The sequence below is a fragment of the Drosophila miranda genome, assembly GCF_003369915.1.
Source record: "Drosophila miranda strain MSH22 chromosome Y unlocalized genomic scaffold, D.miranda_PacBio2.1 Contig_Y1_pilon, whole genome shotgun sequence".
Lineage (NCBI taxonomy): Eukaryota > Metazoa > Arthropoda > Insecta > Diptera > Drosophilidae > Drosophila > Drosophila miranda.
Genome location: NW_022881603.1, coordinates 34425978 through 34448860, shown reverse-complemented (window position 1 = coordinate 34448860; position 22883 = coordinate 34425978). Strand labels below are relative to the sequence as shown.

Here is a 22883-nt window from a genome sequence, read left to right as displayed (position 1 = left end):
GCCTTAATAGTCTCTGAGATTTTTAAATATCCCCAGATTTTCGTCCTTTGCGGGGCGGAAGGGGTGTGGCGAAATTTTGAAACAAACTCGTCTCGGTCCGATATATTAGGAGTGTGGATACCAAATTTGGTTGCTCTAGCTTTTGTAGTCTCTGGATCTAGGCGCTAATGTTTTACTCTAAGCAAAGCCGCCTATGCTACGTGTGTGTTAGAGAGAGACAGGGCGAGAAAAAATGAAATTGTTTTCTTGATGCTGGCTATAATAATAATACGATCCAATTCAGATTCCGCAGTCTTAAAGATATGGTCATTTTCTACAACTCTACGTTTTTGGTTTTCTCATATCTTTAAAATTGTGGATGCCACAGATTTTCGTCCTTTGTGGGGGCGGAAGTGGGCGGGGCGAAGTTTTGAAATATTTTTGTAGCAGTGACATATCACAGAAGTCTGGATCCAAAACATCGTTGCTCTAGCTCTTATAGTCTTTGAGCACTAGGCGCTGAAGGGGACGGACAGACGGACGGACGGACAGACAGACAGGGCTCAATCGACTCGGCTATTGATGCTGATCAAGAATATATATACTTTATGGGGTCGGAAACGATTCCTTCTGGACGTTACACACATCCACTTTTACCACAAATCTAATATACCCCAATACTCATTTTGAGTATCGGGTATAAAAATACATAATTGCAGTGTACAGTTAAACGAATTCTTAATATCCAACTCCATACCAGAATTGGCACAAAGCATCTACATCAACAATAACGTAACAAAAATTAAACAATTGTCTTATTTGCAAACCAAAGAAATCGTAATAAAAAATACGCGATTAAATAATGTATTACATGTAAGCTTAATACTACTATTTGTCATAATCATAATAGGATTAAGCTACAAATTGTTTAATCTAAGTAAAAGCAATAAGCCTGAAACCGACCCGCACATAGAAACACCCTTAGACGAAGACGAGGAATCCCCAGCAGGCACAGTTTTAGACGCACCTGAACTATATCCAAGGATAATCGCCTGAGGACAGGCTTAAATCTAACAATGGGGGAGTGACATATCTATAGTCCATGCTCCGCATACCCTTGTCTATGTCTATTACAATACGACACCCTCAGCTTCGAACCCTCATAAACAATCTCACGCTCGAAATGGACCACGCGTAGCCGATTGCAGGCAATGTAAACAAACACCCAAACTGGAAGTTGAACATAAAACAATAGATGCCGCACTAGAATCCAGCCGCACTAGAATCCAGCCGCACCAGAATCACGCCACTCTTCAGAGATCAATTACTAATCGATTCTCAAGAATCACACCATCCTAGCTGACCAATCAGAGGCCCTATTCTCAGCCACCCCCAAGTAATGCAACACCGCTCATACGCAGCGGAAGCCTTTCATCAAAAGCCGCCTTTCCCACATATCGATCGAGTCACGTACTCCATCTCCGAAGCCGAAGTCGAAGCCAACGCCTCCGAATCCAAATCCGAATCCCAAACCGAGCATCATAATATAAATAGTCTACATCTAAGAAGCCAGCTCAGTTCTGTTCAAGACAAACGTCAATCGCGACACCGTCGGAGAATTCAATCAAAGTTAATTCCGTTCAAGACATCAGACCTCAGTCATCGTCGGGAAATAACTAACCAATGTACGCTAAGTTTAAGTGAAAGAATAAAACCTTTTTTAAAACTTAAACTGAAGTGTCGCATATTTAACTATATATGTATATATATTATATAATATTATATATTATATAATATTATATATAATTAATGTAAATTAACTTTGAACTTCCCAAAGCGTCAGCAATCGGTGGCAGCGACGTCCCCTGGCGAGAGCAGCAGCGACGTCCGGCCTCAGCCTCCAGTGACGCCAGCAGAGGCACCGAAAAGCGCGCGAAGCAACGACGAAAGTTAGAAACTGTTATTAGTTTCTAACTAATGATCGGCGCAGAAAAACTAAGGCCCTATACCTTAATAAGCAAGCACTACTTTTATTTAATAAGTTAAAAGCTAAACTAGTTTGAATGGGTTTAATTCGAAATCGGTAATCGGTAAAAAGTCTCTATCGCTCTGCCTGGCTCGATATCAACTGGTCCCACCGAAAAACGGCCTATTGAGATTTCGCGGTCTTTTTACGAGTGAGTCACTCAAGAAAGAGAGAACTGAGTCAAAGCATGCGGAAAGAGACTTACATGGTGAATGCACGAATAAGGTGGCGTATGATAATCGCCGAAAGACAGCAAGTGTGGTGATGACGTCATCTTGTTAATAAAGACACTTGCATCCATATGTAAATGTGTAAGGATGTGAACAGACAGTTGAGAGAACTCTTTTCTGAGTGGGGCAGAGAAGCATGCGGAACAAACGGACAATTCAATTCATGTTTTCCAAATAGACATACAAGGTGAATTCACCAATAAGGTGCCGTATGATAATCGCTGAAAGAGAGCAGCTGTGGTGTGTATGCTTTTGTATGTATGGACATTTGCTCTATTGAGAGAACACTTGTCTGTGTATGACAGAGAACTGAGAGAATAACTCAAATAACGCAAAAAAATGGAGCGGCTTTTTTCTCATTTCTTCCATACGCATATTTGGCGTGAAAACATTTTCGTGGGCATGCTGTGTGTCTCTCTCTATTTAGTCTCTTTGTAGGCAAATGGACAGATTGATTTGTTAATGTGGGAGGGGGTGATTGAACTGAGACATGGACAAGCAGACACCGCGGTGCGCTTGTTTGAAGAGAGAGGAGCATCGGGTAAAGGGGTATTGGTCAGAATGTTGAGCGTAAAACAAAGAAAAAGACATCGCCTGCCAGCAGTTAGGGCTTGCATTGCCGGGGGTTGTTTTTATTTTTTTCAGGGCAGAGAGAGGGAGATAGAGAGGGCGAACGCATAGCTGCGTAGCCACTGCCAATTGTTTTGCTCCTTTTGGCTATAAAAATGATCCGATCTGATCCAGATTCAGCAATCTCATACATACGGTCATTCTCTATGATTGTGCCTTTTTAGTTTTTTCGTATCTTCAAAATTGTGGATGCCACAGATTTTCGTCCTTTGTGGGGGCGGAAGGGGGTGGGGCGAAATTTTGAAACAAACTCGTCTCGGTCCGATATCTTAGGAGTGTGGATACCAAATTTGGTTGCTCTAGCTTTTATAGTCTCTGAGATCTAGGCGCTAATGTTTTACTCTAAGCAAAGCCGCCTATGCTACGTGTGTGTTAGAGAAAGACAGGGCGAGAAAAAATGAAATTGTTTTCTTGATGCTGGCTATAATAATAATACGATCCAATTCAGATTCTGCAGTCTAAAAGATATGGTCATTCTCTACGATTCTGCGTTTTTTGGTTTTCTCGTATCTTTAAAATTGTGGATGCCACAGATTTTCGCCCTTTGTGGGGGCGGAAGTGGGCCGGGCAAAGTTTTGAAATATTTTTGTAGCAGTGACATATCACAGAAGTCTGGATCCAAAACATCGCTGCTCTAGCTCTTATAGTCTTTGAGCATTAGGCGCTGAAGGGGACGGACAGACGGACGGACGAACAGACAGACATGGCTCAATTGACTCGGCTATTGATGCTGATCAAGAAGTAGTATATAGTAGTAGTATATACTATAGAAGTAGTAAAGTATATATACTTTATGGGGTCGGAAACGCTTCCTTCGGGACGTTACACACATCCATTTTAACCACAAATCTAATATACCCCTATACTCTTCGAGTACCGGGTATAAAAAGAGGAAAATTACTTAGTTGTTTTAGAAAATAAACTGAAATTACTTTATAACATGATGAAGAAACGAGGGGGAACGTTGTGAGTTGCTGCGGACACCGCAACTCTACGGTTATACCCGATACTAAGTCAGTATGGCTCTCCTCCGGCAGACGCCGCTAATATTAAACGACACGACAAAGAGTGCGTGCGAGAGAGACAGATTGACTGTCTCTGCACTGCAAATTGATTTGTTCCTATTGGCTATAAAAATGATCTGATCTGATCCAGATTCAGCAATCTGATAGATATGGTCATTATCTATGATTCTGCGTTTTTAGTTTTCTCGAATGTGCAATATTGTGGATGCAACAGATTTTCGTCCTTTGTGTGGGCGGAAGGGGGTGGGGTGAAATTTTGAGATACACGTTTTATAGTAAGATCAAACAGAAGTGCGGATACCAAATTTGGTTACTCTAGCCTTAATAGTCTCTGAGATTTTTGAATATCCCCAGATTTTCGTCCTTTGCGGGGGCGGAAGGGGGTGTGGCGAAATTTTGAAACAAACTCGTCTCGGTCCGATATATTAGGAGTGTGGATACCAAATTTGGTTGCTCCAGCTTTTGTAGTCTCTGAGATCTAGGCGCTAATGTTTTACTCTAAGCAAAGCCGCCTATGCTACGTGTGTGTTAGAGAGAGACGGGGCGAGAAAAAACGAGGGGGAACGTTGTGAGTTGCTGCGGACACCGCAACTCTACGGTTATACCCGATACTAAGTCAGTATGGCTCTCCTCCGGCAGACGCCGCTAATATTAAACGACACGACAAAGAGTGCGTGCGAGAGAGACAGAAAATCAGTCTGAGCGTGACGTCGGGCGCTGCGTAGCCACTGCAAATTGATTTGTTCCTATTGGCTATAAAAATGATCTGATCTGATCCAGAATCAGCAATCTGATTAGATATGGTCATTATCTATGATTCTGCGTTTTTAGTTTTCTCGAATGTGCAATATTGTGTATGCAACAGATTTTCGTCCTTTGTGTGGGCGGAAGGGGGTGGGGCGAAATTTTGAGATACACGTTTTATAGTAAGATCTAACAGGAGTGCGGATACCAAATTTGGTTACTCCAGCCTTAATAGTCTCTGAGATTTTTGAATATCCCCAGATTTTCGTCCTTTGCGGGGGCGGAAGGGGGTGTGGCGAAATTTTGAAACAAACTCGTCTCGGTCCGATATATTAGGAGTGTGGATACCAAATTTGGTTGCTCTAGCTTTTATAGTCTCTAAGATCTAGGCGCTAATGTTTTACTCTAAGCAAAGCCGCCTATGCTACGTGTGTGTTAGAGAGAGACAGGGCGAGAAAAAATGAAATTGTTTTCTTGATGCTGGCTATAATAATAATACGATCCAATTCAGATTCCGCAATCTTAAAGATATGGTCATTCTCTACAACTCTACGTTTTTGGTTTTCTCATATCTTTAAAATTGTGGATGCCACAGATTTTCGTCCTTTGTGGGGGCGGAAGTGGGCGGGGCGAAGTTTTGAAATATTTTTGTAGCAGTGACATATCACAGAAGTCTGGATCCAAAACATCGTTGCTCTAGCTCTTATAGTCTTTGAGCACTAGGCGCTGAAGGGGACGGACAGACGGACAGACGGACGGACGGACAGACAGACAGACAGGGCTCAATCGACTCGGCTATTGATGCTGATCAAGAATATATATACTTTATGGGGTCGGAAACGATTCCTTCTGGACGTTACACACATCCACTTTTACCACAAATCTAATATACCCCAATACTCATTTTGAGTATCGGGTATAAAAATTGTTTTCTTGATGCTGGCTATAATAATAATACGATCCAATTCAAATTCTGCAGTCTAAAAGATATGGTCATTCTCTACGATTCTGCGTTTTTGGTTTTCTCATATCTTTAAAATTGTGGATGCCACAGATTTTCGTCCTTTGTGGGGGCGGAAGTGGGCGGCGCGAAGTTTTGAAATATTTTTGTAGCAGTGACATATCACAGAAGTCTGGGTCCAAAACATCGTCGCTCTAGCTCTTATAGTCTTTGAGCACTACGCGCTGAAGGGGACGGACAGACGGACGGACGGACAGACGGACAGACAGACATGGCTCAATCGACTCGGCTATTGATGCTGATCAAGAATATATATACTTTATGGGGTCGGAAACGATTCCTTCTGGACGTTACACACATCCACTTTTACCACAAATCTAATATACCCCAATACTCATTTTGAGTATCGGGTATAAAAAGGGGTCAAAAGTTTAAGTCAGCAGTTTTGATGAAGATTGCCAGCTCTCTGAGATGTAGCGGCTCTTTTTTGATTAATAATTGATGTAAATTGTTATAATATTTAAAGATTTTGAATTTCCTTCTGAGCCCGGCAAATCTTTGGCAATCGAAGATCAGGTGTTCGGCATATTCAGTTACATTGCACGTTTCGCAGATATTTGAGTCAATTGCTTTGATACTGTGTAGGAAGACTTTGTCGTATGCGTGTCCCGTCATAAGTCTGTTAATGGTCTTGATGCTTTTAGCATTCCATTTAAGAGAAAAATGCCAGGGTTTACTGGGTATGTCTGGAAATATATCTATGAGGCTGGATCCCTTCGTCCTACACTTCGTCCTGTAGTCCTCATTCCATTTGTATACTAAAAAGTTCCTAATTTCTCTTTGAGCCTCCTTGTAGCTGTATTTTATATTTATTGTAAGCCCCTCACTTGTAGCAGCCTTTGCTGCTATGTCAGTCTTTTTGTTGATGGCCACACCCTTGTGACCAGGGACCCATAGAATGTCAAGTTTCTGAATGTCTGATTGGTTAATTATGTTGTGAATATCATTCACTAGGTACGAGTCTGTATTCTTATTTTTAATTAAATTAATAGCTCCTAATCCATCACTTAAAATCACAGCCTTTTTGTAATTATATTTAAGACATTTAAGCCTGTAGTTCGCAGGCCTTTTTAAGGCCTACGAGTTCGGCACCTACTGAGGATAATCTGTTTTCTATTTTGTACTTGTGGATATTTCCACTAGGCCATTCTCCTATTCCTATGCCACATGTACTTTCTGTAACTGAGGCATCTGTTGATAGAATGTTCCAGTCGTCCTTTCTGTACTTGTTCTGAATCTCATAAAATATAGTTTTTATTTCTTCATTCGAGTTTTCTTCTTTACCCTTAGTTAAAAATTTATCTAATACATGGATTTTGTTACATGTGTTAACACTATCACAGTCTCGAGTGTTTACAAAGATGGAATTAAATTCTCTTAAAGTACGTGTGTAACTCGTATCCGCTTTTACTTGTGTCAGGTGGCACCCCAACACACCTTCTGAGTGATTTAGCTTGAGCTATTTCTATATCTTTACTTGCTCCAGATCCCATGTCTGAAAAACTTGTGATAGCATATTCTTGTTTTGTTCTAATAAAAGCTTTGAAGATGTTGGTACTTGTTTTAAGTTTTAGACCTGATTTGATAGTAGTCACAAGCTGGAGGAGTCTGTTGCCTTTTTTTGTTTGTTCTTTAACCATTTTTACATGACTGACATTTGACATGTTTGCGCTAATCAGTCTGCCTAAGAAACGGATATCTTTTCGATTTGGTATAGGCACATTTCCAACAGAAATATTTACCGCTCTGACCTGTCTTTTTCCTACAATCATTGCTGCAGATTTGCTTGGATTGAAGCTAAAACCGAGATCACCACATAGAAGGTTAAAGTCATTTAGTTTTTTATTAAGGTTTTCAACCGGTACAGTAAACTCTCTGTTGTGAGAGATTATAACGAAGTCATCTGCAAATTGCATCATATGAGTATTTCTATCACAGATCTGATGTAGTCTTTTTGTGTATACATTAAAAAGGAGGGGCGACAGACAAGAGCCCTGTGGGATTCCTCCCTGAACAGCTTCCCCTTTTTTTAGTAGTCTCATAGACATAAAACTGATGATCCAGTCAATGTATGTTTTAGGAAAACACTCATTTTCCATTAGTCTTTTTAAGAATTTCAGGTTGACACAATTGTAGGCATTGTTGAGGTCAACAACCACAAGAGTATCGTGTTCCTTGTTCTTTTTCTTTGCCGCTACCACATTGATGACATCATTAATGCACATCACTGCAGACTTGTTTTTTTGGTATGCATAAGATCTGTAGGGTATAATTTTGTTTTCTTGTATATGCTTTTCCAGCCTGGCTTTCACCATGCCATTTACTGTCTTGGCTAGAACCGAAATGAGGGATATGGGTCGAAAATGTTTTAAGTCAGTCAGATCCATGTTTTTTTTCGGTATTGGTACAATTCTGATAGATCTCCATTCGACTGGAAAATTGCACATAGCCACTCGACAGTTGTAAAAATGTACAAGTTCTGTCTTTATACTAGTGTTAAGAGCACTCAGCATCTCGTATGTGATGTGATCTATTCCTCCTGCCGTTTTTCTGTTTCTGACTAACACAGCCTCTAACTCTTCCAAGGAAAAGAAAGGATTTTCATTGTTCTTGGTTGAGTACATTTCTTCGTCTACATCCTTTGCTTCTGAGGTTATTTGTTCGTTAAGGAATTCCAGGTATGGCCCAGCTTTGTCAGGGTCGAAAATTTCTGGGGTGTCCTCTTGACAGTTTTTTAGATTTCTGAGGAATCTCCAGGCTTCTCTTGAGTTCGATTTTACATTTAACTCTGTTAACTTCCTGGCATAGCTAGTTCTTTTGGCAATTTTAACAGATTTTTTCCATTTAACCTTGAGGTTAACACCAGAACAATAATTTTGAAAGGAGGGTTCTGAAGCTGCCTTCTTCTGCGACTCTGCAAACTCCATGAATAATTTGGCTAAATTCTCGTCCCACCATAATTTTGGACATTTGTTTTTGATTTCATAAGTAGCTGCTTTTATTTCGTGTTGGATGTTCTTCGCTAAATTATCCATATCTTTGTCGGCCTCAAACTGGCTTAGCTTTTTCAGTAGCCTGTTTTTGGCAAGGAAAGTTTTGAGTTTGTGTTGATATCCTGCTGTTTCAAAGCTTATTGGGTGATGGTGGCTGCCTCCTAGGTAAAACTTTTCGCATTTCCAATTCTCTATATGAATACCCTTTGTGAAAGTTAAATCGAGTACAGACCCTGATGTTGAGTCGATGTGTCTTCTGAATGTGAGACTGTGGTCATTTGCTAGACTATAGCCAGCATTTGACATAGCTTGCATGAGAAAAGTTCCCTTTCCACTGTTGGTTCTGTCTCCAGAAAAGGTATGTCTTGCGTTAAAATCTCCTGCAATTATGACTTTTCCGAATGCATCTAAATATTCAAGGAGATTGTTAATCGCTTGCTTGAAGGATGCAAGAGACAACAAAGGTTCAAAATATACTGAGGTGATAAAAAATGTATCTTTGTTGTTGATGGTTCTTGCTATAATTATATCTTGCTCTGTCGCATATATCAGTCTTTTAACTCTTAAGTCTTTTTTGTAGGCAATCGCCACTCCTCCATAACCGTCCTCTCTATGTTTTTCTAACATATTGAAGTTGGCTAGTTTCCTAAAACGGAGATCGTGAGAGAAAACTTCAGCCAGAATGGCAAAGTCAAAGTTTTCATTGTTTAAGTAGAATACTAGGTCGTTTTTATTGGCTTTAATAGATTGAATGTTATGTTGTAAAAATTTCATATTTATTTAGATGTTTTAAAAAGGTTCGTTTCTTTCTGTTTGTTCATTTTTCTGTCTGCATTATGTTCCATATTGTAATCATTTGTACTGGTCACTTTTTTTGATGGATGTGACACATCATTTGAGTCGACTAAACGAGACAACATGTCAACCATCTGTTGAATGGTAAATTTGTTTTCTTTTAGTTCTTACTAGAATCGCTGGTATATGATTCTAAGTGATAGTGGGGTTTTTGTGCAGGAACCAAAGGTCTCTGCACTAACCTGCTCGCATAACTGTGTTTTTTTAAAACTTCATTTGCTTTAACGTTTTTGTTTTGAACATTTTCCTCATTTATGTCTAGTTTTGGATAGTTTTTTTCATAATTATCTAACAGCGAAAAGTTTTGATGGATTGAGTAAGTGCTAAGCACTTCCTTACGCGCGATTTTTTTGATTGTCATTATTTTGTTAATGTCCATCTCCTTTTCCCATACTGGGCACATCAGTCTGTCCCTAGCTGAGTGATTTTTCCCATTGCAAAGGATACACTTGAGACCAGTGCACGACCCATTGCAATCCTCGACTCCGCATTTATAGCACCTCCTAGCTGATTTGCATCTGGTCGAAGTGTGACCAAGTCTGCCACAATTATAACATTGCCTTACTCTGGGAACATATATGCTTACTTTCATCCCACATATCCCAAAAAGAGATACCTTTTCTGGGATGTCTGAACCCTCAACACCAATTTTGACTGTTTCTAATGGTATGAGTTTGAATGTTTCGTTGTTGTCATCGGTTGTAATTTTCTGCCTTCTTGCTAATCTTTCAATTGACTTGGTTTTTATGTAATATTATCCATAATTTCATTCTCAGAAAAACCGAGGGACACCCCTTTAATTACTCCATAGGATTCCACATAGTCTTTTGGTATAAATACCACTAAATTCATTTTTTTTAACTCCTCATTTAAAACTAAATCATTTGCTTCGCTGGAAACCTTAAAATAAATCTTGTATAGTGTAGGCGCAAGAGCTACGATTTCTTTAATTCCTTTGATTTTAAGGTGTCTTATTTTTTCAAAAAAGAATAAGCCATTTTTGGTGTTTTTGTTTTCGAAGATGGTACTGTTCTTAGTCGATACTAGTACAGCCGCATCACCGATGTGGCACTCACTATACAACACTGTTTCTCTTTCGATACCTACATTTGATGGGTTTATAATCGGATTAGTATTTTTATTCAGTGTTTTAGTCATTTCAGTATTTCCAGTAAAACCATTTATGGCATTTGTGTGAGAATTGTGAACGGTCACACCGTCAGAAGCCTCCACCATTTTGTTACTGTCATCGTCTATCAGCATTTTGTTATTTATGTCTGTATTGGTGTTGTCGTTTTTTGTTCCTTGCGCATCTTTTTTGCTGGGTACTTTTCGTTAGTCAAGCTGTCGAATATGTGCTCTTTCACACTTGAACACAAAGCACTGAAGTTTTTTACTATTTTTTTTTGGGTTTGAATTTTGCTGCTTTTTGCCACCTGATCAGGGGGTTTCAATTTGGCAGACACCGAGTGACCGGCGTCCGTCATACTTGCTGGTTTAACCAGATTGCCAAAGACTTGCCTCTCCTTTGGGAAATGAAAAGAGGAAAAATTTATATATTGATGAAGATTTGTATGAAATAAACAATGATCCAATTTTTACAATCACTTTAAATTAAGCCTTTGTTGCTTGGAAAAAGTCACTTTTCAGACTGTTAAGAAAAAACACGACCGGTCTCGCTCGCTAAAGATGAAAATGTGAGTTAAATACTAGTGTGGTTGCGGTCTGCAGCATGGGCATTCTCGATACAGTTGCTTGAGATCCAAAATAGGAACGTGGAATCGGAACATGCAAAAATAAACATTATTTATCTCATCTGTTGAGAGAAATTCATTCGTGATCTATAAGACTTTTTATGAACTTTTATGTGTTTTTTCTTTTGTTTTCCTACAGCGTATGGTGTATACGTTGGTTACCTTTTCATTTGTCTGCAAAATTCTTGTCGTGATTAACTGTTTACAACGAAATTGAACAAGAAGTAAATCATTTTACTGAAGCGAACTCTTGCCCAAAACTACAAAGTTGAACGCTTTGTCGCCGTAAGTTTACTCATTCATTTGTAATAAAGAAACCGCGCTAGAGAAATCGCAGTGTGCAAGTTGTATCAATGATACCATTTTCACATCATTCGGCGTTATGCGATATGTGGACTGTAAGCTGTAAGCTGGAGATGCAATTTGTATTACATGAAATAAGCATAGGGGCGTAATGATGGAAAAAAACACATTTGTGTACTTGTTTTTAACAGCACAACTATCAACACCTATACCATCAAAACCAACTGATCTAAAAATACAATAATGGGGGGCGAAATAAATAAATAATAAGTAAATAAAAGAATCGCGTCCCATTTCGTTCGTTTTCCATAATTTGGTTGCTTTCATTGCTTTTATTCCGATATCGATAGCAAATTCGCGGCAGTGTACAAAATATATAAGAATGAACAAAGGTTGTAAAACAAAGACATTCGAACTACTTCGAATTATTTAATTGATTTTCGATCTTTTCTTTCTTCGCTTTCTTACCCACACCAAAACAACAACAATGAAAAGACCCTTTTTATAGCTGATACTCGAAGAGTATAGGGGTGTATTAGATTTGTGGTAAAAGAGGATGTGTGTAACGTCCAGAAGGAATCGCTTCCGACCCTATAAAGTATATATATTCTTGATCTGCATCAATAGTCGAGTCGATATAGCCATGTCTGTCAGTCTGTCCGTCCCGATGAGACTATAAAGCTAGAGCAAACAAATTTTGTATCCATACTCCTGTGGTCTTCCGCTCTAAAACAGAATCATAGAGAAGGACCACATCACATTATTATTCCACTCTTTCGCACACTCTACCTCGATCAGTGTGCGTGATCTGGTGGAAGGGAGCGAGATAAAACGGCTGGTGTTGGTGTGAGAAAAAAAAAACACAAAAAGAGACAGATTTAAAAAACAAATGTAAAGAAAAACGGAAGCAGATCAAATATAATATATAAAAATCTCACAAACGGTTTAACCGTTTAATCACATGTACACTGACTGAGTACCGGGTATAAAGTAGAGGCTTACAACATTCCCGCTCGTTTACTTTTCTGCGAATACAAATAAATAAATAACCAAATTTAGGCAAAAAAATCGTATTCCTCTTTTTATACCTGATACTCAAAAAAAGTATATAGGGGTATATTAGATTTGTCGGGAAAGTGGATGTTTTTATTTCGGACTTTGATGTGCAATGACTGCAAAATAAAGTGGCAGTATCAAGTGGCCCAATTAATACCAAGCCGAAGCCTGTTATTCGTGGATCTCAGGCAGTAACGCAGCCCTCCTCCCGACCAAGGGGCGCAGCCGCATGACGCGCGACGCTTTAACCGAACCGAAAAATTAGAACTGAACTTGCTAAAAGAACTAAGTATTAAAAATATTAATACTAACTACGAGAAAAGTATGTTTATATTAGTGATTTAAGAAGTGGAAGGGTTGTAGATATTATACGGTAAAGGGAATTATAATCAGATCATAAGATTCTAAGCTCTAACGCCCAGAAGGGAGCGTTTCCGACCCCATAAATTATATATATTCTTGATCAGCATCAATAACCGCGTCGATTAAGCCATGTCTGTCTGTCCGTAGGTCCGTCCCGATGGGCACTTATATCTCAGAGACTATAAGAGCTGGAGCATCCAAATTTGGTATTTTAAATGTGTACCAATCCTTATACTCTTTTAGTACCAGAAACAAAAAAATGCTATAAATACGAATTTTACTGAAGGATTTATCTATTTGGCTCTCACCCCACAGACTGGAGATTCGATGACTTGGGACAAGATGAGAGTGGAAAGCTGCTAAAAAGACTTTAATGGGAATCCAAAGATTTTCAAAGTACTGGTAAATATGTAGATTTGATTTTCTTTATTTAACGTTTAAATTGCACCACAATGCTGAGTAAAAACAATATCAAAATAATGGTATGTAGTCATGAAAATGTATCTTAATATTTACATAGATATTGGTGGTTCCTATATTTGATCATACAGGCATTTCATCTGGCGCGAATTTTGAGGTCCTTTCACTGCCGGATTCAGATATTTAGAGCCGGATGCAGAGTTTTTGCGGCTATCCATTTTAACAGACTTATCTTTCATAATGTAAATAGCATGTCGTTCTTGCTTTCGAAATTTTGCTCTTCTATTTTGAAACCATACCTAAAAGGAAGTAAATTTGTATAATTCGATACAGTGTTAATTTTTAATGCGCTATTTTCCTTATAATATTACTGCTTAGTCTTTGTTCTTTTCACTGAGTTGCCATTTATTTATGGGAGATATTACAACTTTTTTTTGTGCGATCTTTTATCTGAGATATATCATGAACAAGCCCAGGATTCTTATATTCAGTCTCCAGCTAGTGCAGCAAGACCCAACCAGACGTTCAGAGCCTTTGAACCTTTGAAGAGCCAACAACCGGGTACGCCGACATATTTATACCCGATACTCAAAATGAGTATTGGGGTATATTAGATTTGTGGTAAAAGTGGATGTGTGTAACGTCCAGAAGGAATCGTTTCTGACCCCATAGAGTATATATATTCTTGATCAGCATCAATAGCCGAGTCGATTGAGCCCTGTCTGTCTGTCCGTCTGTCCGTCCGTCCGTCCGTCCGTCCGTCCCCTTCAGCGCCTAGTGCTCAAAGACTATAAGAGCTAGAGCAACGATGTTTTGGATCCAGACTTCTGTGATATGTCACTGCTACAAAAATATTTCAAAACTTCGCCCCGCCTACTTCCGCCCCCACAAAGGACGAAAATCTGTGGCATCCACATTTTTAAAGATACGATAAAACCAAAAACGCAGAATCGGTGAGGATGACCATATCTTCTACAGTGCAAAATCTGAGCCAGATCGTATAATGATTATAGCCAGAATCAAGAAAACAATTTCATTCTTTCTCGCTCTGTCTCTCTCTAACACACAGGTTTCATGGTCGGTTTTGTCAATTGCAAAATATGAGTTCAAGGATCTCAGAACCTATAAGAGCCAGAGCAACCAAATTTGGTATCCACACTCCTGTGATATCGGACCTTGACCGTTTCGTGTCCAAATTTCGCCACACCCCCTTCCGCCCCCGCAAAGGACGAAAATCTGGGGCATCCACAAATCTCAGAGACTATTAAAGCTAGAAAAACCAAATTTGGTATCCGCACTTCTGTTAGATCTCACTATAAAACGTATATCTCAGAATTTCGCCCCACCCCCTTCCGCCCCCACAAAAGACGAAAATCTGTTGCGTCCACAATATTGCACATTCGAGAAAACTAAAAACGCAGAATCATAGATAATGACTATATCTATCAGATTGCTGAATCTGGATCAGATCGGATCATTTTTGTAGCCAAAAGCAAGAAATCAATTTTCAGTGGCTACGCAGCGCCCGACGTCACGCTCAGACTGATTTTCTGTCTCTCTCGCACGCACTCTTTGTCGTGTGGTTCAATATTAGCGGCGTCTGCTGCAGGAGAGCCATACTGACTTAGTATCGGGTATAACTGTAGAGTTGCGGTGTCCGCAGCAACTCACAACGTTCCACCTCGATTCATTATAGTACGGTTGAACTTAATCGATCATAGATAGCCATCACTTCAATCGCTATTTCGTCAAGGCTAAGATATAAGATGGTCTGGAGGCTATGAATCTATTAAAGCTTAGAGTGATCTAGAAAATAATGCTTTGGAGTTTTTTATACCCGATACTCAAAATGAGTATTGAGGTATATTAGATTTGTGGTGAAAATGGATGTGTGTAACCTCCAGAAGGAATCGTTTCCGACCCCATAAAGTATATATATTCTTGATCAGTCGATTGAGCCCTGTCTGTCTGTCCGTCTGTCCGTCCGTCCGTCCGTCCGTCCGTCCGTCCGTCCGTCCGTCCGTCCGTCCGTCCGTCCGTCCGTCCGTCCGTCCGTCTGTCCGTCTGTCCGTCCCCTTCAGCGCCTAGTGCTCAAAGACTATAAGAGCTAGAGCAACGATGTTTTGGATCCAGACTTCTGTGATATGTCACTGCTACAAAAATATTTCAAAACTTCGCCCCGCCCACTTCCGCTCCCACAAAGGACGAAAATCTGTGGCATCCAGTACGCTGTTTTAAATTGGATTGGGATATGGAATAAGATTTTTTTCTTACCTGAACTCTTGCTTCTGTCAAGTGTAGTTTCGATGCAATCTCCTCTCTTGTGTAAATATCAGGATAATGGGTCTCTAAGAATATTTTTTCCAATTCATTTAGCTGGTTGGAAGTAAAAGTTGTTCGAATCCGTCTCTGTTTAGATTTATCAGTCAAGCTCAATCCATTATCATACGCGTTTAAATAAAAATCTGAATAAAAAGTAACAGTTTATAATAATGCGAGTTTTCAAGTATTTGGAAAATAGTAGAACGATACTGCTCTTAAAAGCTGTGCTATATAATGTGGGACCCATCGGAATACTAACCGGAGTTATAGGACGCAATGTTATGTGTCGAAGGGTAGAATTCCGAAACAGTTGTTATTTTCGAAAATAGTAAGCTCGATTCTTGATTTAATGAACTCCTCATTGCAGTCTCGTTGGCACATAGCTTGTAACTCGAGTCAATCATTAAATTATAATGATTCATGTGATTAGCTACGGAGAGTCCTCCATTTGTATTATTATTATAAAAATCCGAATTGGCGTTGTAGATGCAGTCCTTGTCGAAGTTCGCCTTGTTCAGAAATGAAAATTCCATTGCACTGAAAGCCCATATAGGATACAAAATTTGTTCTAAAGGTATTTTTAATGTCCGTTAATGAGTCACATCCCGATAAAACACATAATTATGGTCTCGCGCGGAAACACAACTTTTAACTGCCCTTGAATAAATAAGCTTCGATTACGAATCTACCAACTACAGCCTTTGGACAAAAAAGGATGCTGCACTTGTCTCTGGTGAAAGAGATAGAAAATATTTCACTCCGCGTTTGGGGGCGTGTGCTAACGAGCTCCAAACGAACTAGGGGTGGAAATTTTACGCTACAATTTTTGCCATACACTACGCCAAAGACAAAATGAGTATACATTTTAATATGTGAATAAGGTAAACCTTTTTTTATGTTTTGTGTCAATTTGATTTTTTTTATCAACACCACTTTTGAATCGCAATTTTTATAAAAGTATTCTTCAAATTAATCTTTGAGTGTAATCACAGTATACATACAGTATACTGTATGGTTAGTGGTGTAATACAATTTACGGTCCTTCAAAAGTCACATTGTGAAGAGAAAATTGGCCCATCTGATAACATTAGTTCTGAAATGCTGTAAGGAAATGTGCTTTTGAGAAATCTAAAAGATACAAAATAGTTAATATTCAATTATAAATTACAAAGTTCAGTTAAGTACATTTTAAAAATTGCCTAAATATTATAGGGATATAATTTCCGTATTAAGGGTAGATGGATTTATTATATATATATTTGAACTGTGAGTTTTCTTCCGTACAAAAAGAAAAAAAAAGGGTATTCAACAGTGTCCTTCCGCATGGAATGCATATTTTTGCATGGCTGTATAATACAACAAACGCAAAGGACTATAATGCTTATAAGATTATTCTTTACGAGAGTTGAAATTAGTTCGTAACTTCTGATGGTTTATAGATAGATAACCAGGATAATCACGTTGGACAGAATTTCATATTTGGTGGGGGTGTTTTTAGCAAGTAACACAAGTGACAAGTGACGGCAAACGATCTCTAAAAAGTATATCCAATCGGACTAATGATTTGGAGAACGCCCAACCCTTAAAACAGACACGGCATTCCTGGTCCCTAATTGTATGGTGGGACGTTAGCTGGACTTGAACATCCCTAAAATATTATCCCGGCCTTAAACCAGGGGACCCGTCTTCTTTTTCTATCCATCAATAGACCGCCCATGCAATTACTTAGTTATCCCGAGTGATGGGCTCATCTGTTCCAAGGTTTTCGGCGTTTTCCTTTATTGTCGAACCAAGCTACTTACACGCAGGGAGCTAGTTGGGAACGCCACCTACAATACAACGCTTGAAGGACAGAAGAAGTCGAAGAATGCTTAAAAGTGGCAGTAAGAGCCCGACCAGTAACCCCACTAAACCGAGTACAACAGCTTTGCATACGATCATCATAGAGTATGAGATTGAGAGCCATGAAGTCCATAATACAGTTGGGTCTCTATGTGTCCATCAATACAGTCATACATATGTATTTATATCTACGTTGGTGCAATTATATGCATACAGAAGTACATATGTATGTACATATGATTGAATTCCGAAAGGGTTATGTTTTCGTGTTGTATTGTATTCAGACATTTGCATGCTAGAGTGAAGGCTTTATTTTTTGTAAGGCATCGAAGCGGAACGAGCTCCTCGATGTTTGTATGAGCAAAATCAGAGTACTCTTAAACGAACTCGTTTTAAGCGTACCATACTATACCATACCCTTACTTAACAACTACTATCGAGGACAGAGAAGATTATACTGAATTTTTAAACTTACCCTGTACAAACCAACATATCCAAACTATATTTTAAAATGAACACACTGATCCCAACATTCTAAAACCAAGAAAAAAGGGTCAGGTCAGCACGCTTCCTTTCTGCCGTAAAGGTCGCTAGTGGGCGTAGGTATGTGTAACAACCAACTTGTGCTCAAATAGTCAACGTCAGCCGTTAGTAGCTAGGAGCAACGGAGAGTAACGAAGCGGAAAGCCTTTCCAACCCCCATATGTATAGGACAGCTGCAAAACGATCTCTCGTCCACACGCACATTTCCATATAATTCTACCATGCACAAGTGGCACGAGCTCGGGGCTCCGGCTCGGGCTCTGGATGTGTACAAGATCAGCGAGGCAGAGAGAAAATGCCGGCATTATCTTTTCTATATAGCCACGCTGGGTGGGTTGTGTTGTGGTGGTGTGCCGTGTCTTCTTGGCTTTGGCTCTCTACGTGTGTGCTCTCTCTTGACGGTGGCCAACACATTCAGTTGTGCTATACCCGACACTTGTGTTTGACCATGCAGAGCAAGCGGTTAAGCTAAATACTTGTACATTTGTGAAAGTCTGTTCGGTGGTATACATACTAGTATATGTATGAGGAAGTGTTGTAAATAACCTATTATGGATCCTCTGCTTATTGTCATTCTTACGATAGGATTATTCCAAAGAGGTACGGAACTAAAGTGCGAAATGTGAAAAATATTTATCATTGGAGAACTATTTTTAAATTAAGAAATGAAGTCATTTCATCGGGCAAATAAACGTATATAAACTTATATATACACTGAATGTACATTGTACAAACCTTGAGAAAAATAATGACAAATCGGATATCTATAAATACATACATATGTACATGTGCACACATAACAACATAAAATACATAGTTTTGATTGACCACGCCAGTAATTGTTCACTCTAATCGGCCATTTCTTAAATACCCTCTTCGGTTTGATCTTAGAATAAAGCAAGGATCAGTTAAGAAGTTATGTGTGATATGTTGTTTTATCCTTTATCCATCGGGGAAAATGTGCTACACGTGAAAGAGGATTGTAATCTTCTTAAATCTTCAGTCTACTCATGAACAGTAGTGTCCTACGAAACGGATATTTATTATTTTAATATGCTAATTCCGACTCCAGTTTAAGACTATGGCTCTGATTTTTGCGCTCCAAAACAGCACTGGTTTCAAATAAAAAAAAATTAAAACTACATATGCACATATGTGTATGCCAAACTACCAAAAGGAAATATTTTAAATTTATTTGTTTCTGTTTGTTTGTTATTTGGTTCTTTTTTTAAGCTAAACGAGCATCTGTTCACTCGATATTTTTCTTTTCGTAAATAAAAGCTTTTGTTTGCAAAATCTATATATGTACGTATTTGTATCCATATGTCTGAATATTTATTGTGTATTTTCATGACATATGTATCTACCATAAACTTCCAAACAATTTTCTTTATTCAAATAGTCTGCAAATAGTAGTGTATTTAATTTTTCAGGTGTTGTTACCTACAGTAATGATCTTGATTACACAAGTCGGTTAGATTTTTCTTTGAAAAATACGTTTTAGATGAGGGCTAATTTCGCCGAAACAATCCGTTATCTCGACAAAAAAAAATATGGCGACGATATGAAGTCACTATTCTCTCAGATGTGAATAACAAAACCTTAAAGCAAACTCAGACTTAAACAGCTAAATATTCGGAATTTTATCCTAGCCTTTCTTTAATTTAATACACAGGTGGGCTATGCTTGCCAGCAAAAGATGATTCCCAAACGCAACTAATAGTCCTTCTAAATGAAGATATGGAACCTACTGTATTGGACTGTGACTATAATATCAAAGATACAGATTCCTTTCTTTCCGTGAAGTGGTTCAGAAATGACAAAACTATATATCAGTGGATTCGTGGAACTCATCCTGCGCCCATTGTAAGTAAAGTTATGAAATACAAAGGCATATTTTATTAAAAAATATCGCTTTCTTCCAGCCTGAATTTAAAAATGATATTGACAGTTCCTATGAAAGCTCAACGGATCCCAATAAACAGTACAGCTCATTGGCTTTAATTAATCCAACAATACACACTACCGGAGACTACAAGTGTGTAGTTCAGACGAGATCGGAGACGTTTACTAGTCATCAAAAAGTGCAGGTCATCGATGTGAGGAACTATACCCTGTATCTGAACCATAACAAAATTCAAAATGAAACTCAGCTGGAATGCGTGGTATCCAACGTTTTTCCGAAGCCTACCATAACTATCATGTAAGAAATTGAACATGACCGAGTGAAATTATTGATAATAAGATTCATTTTTGGCTTACAGATCGGAAGATGATGATGTTGTTAAAAAAGAGCCCAGAGCTCCTGAGGAAAACGAAGAAGGATACTTTAATGCGACCACGGTTGTTGCAGTATATGATACTGATGATGATGTGGATTCTTATCAGTGTGTAGTCTCTTTTGAGGGCTATTCCAAAAATTTAACCGCATTCGCAACATCCGGATCTGGTGGAGGCCATATCGATTTTAGAATGTGTTTATTTTGTGTTATGTACTTTTTCCTTTCGAAATTGAAAGTCTTAATTTAAATAAAAAAAAGTTGCTGATATTTGTTGTTACTAAAACTATGTTTATTCAATTCTATTGCCATGCAACTATCTTTTGTGTGCCTTTTTGGCTTCCCATTTGATTTTGTAAATAAAGATATCTTAACCTGAAATTTCTTTCTGATGTTTGTCGCTCTTTAAACTAAACCTTCCCGTCCGTACCGAAAATAACCAGACAGCACAGGCACATCATTTCCTTACCGATCTATTTACTACTACAATCACATTGATACAATTATTTATTAATGTTGTGAAGCATAAATAAAAATAATTAAAAATCATATTTAATTTTTCAGCCCTATGTAGTGAAAGTGAACTAGTTTTGCTATATTCTTTAGACCTATGTATATTTATTACGCCTGTAAATTTGAACATGAAAACTCGAGCAACTTTAGTAGAGAACAAATGCTTGCGTCGTAATCTGACTTCGTTTATTAATCGAAAATCCTGCAATATCCTGTGATCTATTGATGTGAGGCTAACAATCGTACTATATCTTTTAGCTCGTCTCAGACGAAAACATGATATTTTAATATATCAAATTATAAATATGAATTGAAAGAATGGGTCTGCTTCTTCTGCGCTCTGTGGCGATAGATTTTCTTTAACAGTTAGCTAATAAAGTAACGAAAAAACAAATCAAAATAAATCATACATATGTATTTATGTTTTAATAAGAATCTTCATCAAATTTCAAATATGCTCTGTGCAACTTATTGACAAACTCCTTATCGTTTTTGATAAGATAAGTGAAGGCCTGCACAAATCGTGATGAGCTTAATGGCTGCACGGGCTCCGGGTTGCCATTGGGTGCATCGAACATGGAAGGAGGCATTAGGCCCGGCTTTGCTTCAGGCTGGTCTCCCACCAGCAAGCGCCTGAGGCAGTTGCCAGCGTCTTCGTTGGCCATTAATGGAGATCCGATTTTCAATTCACTGAGCAGTGGTAAGGGCTTAGCGTTCAACGACGGCTTCTGAAAAGGTGATAGCCTGCACTCGGAAGGGGCTTCTCTGATCGGAATTAAGCCTTCATTGGGCGTTGCTGCACGCTGTTGCTTCTCCAATTGATCCACTGAAAGCGGCTGTACCCGATTGTACTGTACTGTACCCGACTCTGCGGTAGCATGCTTTGCCGATTCAAAGAACTTGAGAACATTCCCGGGGGTCACATTTTCCGGTTGCATTGACTTGGACTGGTTGTTGCACTGTGCGTTGTACTCCTTTTGGGCTTTGCTCAGCATATTAAATATGCTTGCATTGTCGTGTTTTGGAATCACAAACGTGGGAGCAGCATTAGGATTCGCCACCAGTCCGTTGGATTCTTTATTCTGCAGTAAGCTGTTCACAACACCATTCATGCGGTCGCACTCTTCACTGTTGTAAAACCAAAATCCCCGGATGCGGGAGCGTTCGTTGCGATAGAGGAGGAACGGGGGCTGCGACTGCAGCTCAAGACTCCCAGTGATTGGCTCCACAAAAGAAGTTGTATTTAGCCTGTTATTGATGAAAATGCTGTGAAAGGGCTCGGCGTTGCGGGGATATATGAAGAAAGCTCCCTCGACGTCGGTCTTCTCCCATTCATTTTGTTCCGAGTTAAAGGTGTAGAACGCGACGTGCGACGACGAGTCGACGATTTCCTTGGCGTATGGATCTATTTTCTTAATAGCTGACAGGTTCATTCGAGTAATGCTTTCGTCCGCCATATTCTTGCCGAGCTGTGGTAATTGGTAATTAAATTATCAATCAAATTATATTTTTTTTTTTTTTTTTGTTAGGATTTAAGTTACCAAGCTACCCGTGAGTAGCGTGCCAAGTCAAAGAATAGAAGATGTTGGAGTACTGTTTATAGCTTTACATCAATTTCGTCGATGAAGTCAATTAGTGTTTGGTACGCGCTGATGTTTTCTTTTTCAAAGAATTTGTAAATATCATTATATTTTCTTAGAGATGGGAAGTTTTGCCTTGTTGTGTTGTACTTTGTACAATTGAAAATTAAATGCGAGGCGTTATCGATACTATCGCATGTATCACATATGTTACTAGGAACTACATGCATTTTGGCGAGAGTGTGCCTATCGAATGCGTTACCACTAAGCAGTCTGTTGATTCTTTTAGCGTCAATGGCTTTAAGCTTAGTTTTATTTAGGAACCACGGCTTGGATGATGTTGAGGGGAAAAGCGAGCAGTAACCTCGGTGCTTGATACTAGCAAACTCGGCGTATTCTCTCTCC

The 22883-nt window shown here is 39.0% G+C and overlaps 3 protein-coding genes across 4 annotated transcripts; 1 reads left to right on the top strand and 2 right to left on the bottom strand.

Moving 5' to 3' along the window:
- Positions 1-13401: 13401 nt before the first annotated feature.
- Positions 13402-16577, bottom strand: LOC117190856 (ALX homeobox protein 1-like). Its single transcript, XM_033395884.1, has 3 exons — positions 15981-16577; positions 15674-15864; positions 13402-13698 (listed from the first exon to the last, which is right to left on the bottom strand). Exons 1-3 carry the CDS (start codon positions 16252-16254, stop codon positions 13513-13515), a joined length of 651 nt encoding a protein of 216 aa, XP_033251775.1. The 5' UTR covers positions 16255-16577; the 3' UTR covers positions 13402-13512.
- Positions 16578-18523: 1946 nt separating this feature from the next.
- LOC117190855 lies at positions 18524-20766 on the top strand. The gene is made up of 4 exons (XM_033395883.1): positions 18524-18706; positions 19782-19972; positions 20032-20309; positions 20371-20766. The coding sequence occupies exons 1-4, from the start codon at positions 18658-18660 to the stop codon at positions 20633-20635; spliced, it is 783 nt and encodes a 260-aa protein (XP_033251774.1). The 5' UTR covers positions 18524-18657; the 3' UTR covers positions 20636-20766.
- A 532-nt stretch (positions 20767-21298) lies between these two features.
- On the bottom strand, positions 21299-22526 carry LOC117190854 (mRNA-decapping enzyme 1B-like). 2 transcript variants are annotated; one of them, XM_033395882.1, is made up of 2 exons: positions 22508-22526; positions 21299-22367 (listed from the first exon to the last, which is right to left on the bottom strand). In XM_033395882.1, exon 2 carries the CDS (start codon positions 22353-22355, stop codon positions 21324-21326), a length of 1032 nt encoding a protein of 343 aa, XP_033251773.1. In that variant the 5' UTR covers positions 22356-22367; positions 22508-22526; the 3' UTR covers positions 21299-21323. The 2 variants fall into 2 exon arrangements, with proteins under 2 accessions (XP_033251773.1, XP_033251772.1); XM_033395881.1 differs by lacking the exon at positions 22508-22526 and adding an exon at positions 22440-22460.
- Positions 22527-22883: the final 357 nt, after the last annotated feature.

Coding starts and splice junctions, on each gene's coding strand:
- LOC117190856 (XM_033395884.1), bottom strand. CDS start 16,254: ATGGAATTTTCATTTCTGAACAAGGCGAACTTCGACAAGGACTGCATC. Junction 15,865..15,980: donor CATTGCGTCCTATAACTCCG/GTTAGTATTCCG, acceptor CTTTTTATTCAG/ATTTTTATTTAAACGCGTAT. Junction 13,699..15,673: donor TGACAGAAGCAAGAGTTCAG/GTAAGAAAAAAA, acceptor ACTTCCTTTTAG/GTATGGTTTCAAAATAGAAG.
- LOC117190855 (XM_033395883.1), top strand. CDS start 18,658: ATGGATCCTCTGCTTATTGTCATTCTTACGATAGGATTATTCCAAAGA. Junction 18,707..19,781: donor GATAGGATTATTCCAAAGAG/GTACGGAACTAA, acceptor TTTAATACACAG/GTGGGCTATGCTTGCCAGCA. Junction 19,973..20,031: donor GAACTCATCCTGCGCCCATT/GTAAGTAAAGTT, acceptor GCTTTCTTCCAG/CCTGAATTTAAAAATGATAT.
- LOC117190854 (XM_033395882.1), bottom strand. CDS start 22,355: ATGGCGGACGAAAGCATTACTCGAATGAACCTGTCAGCTATTAAGAAA.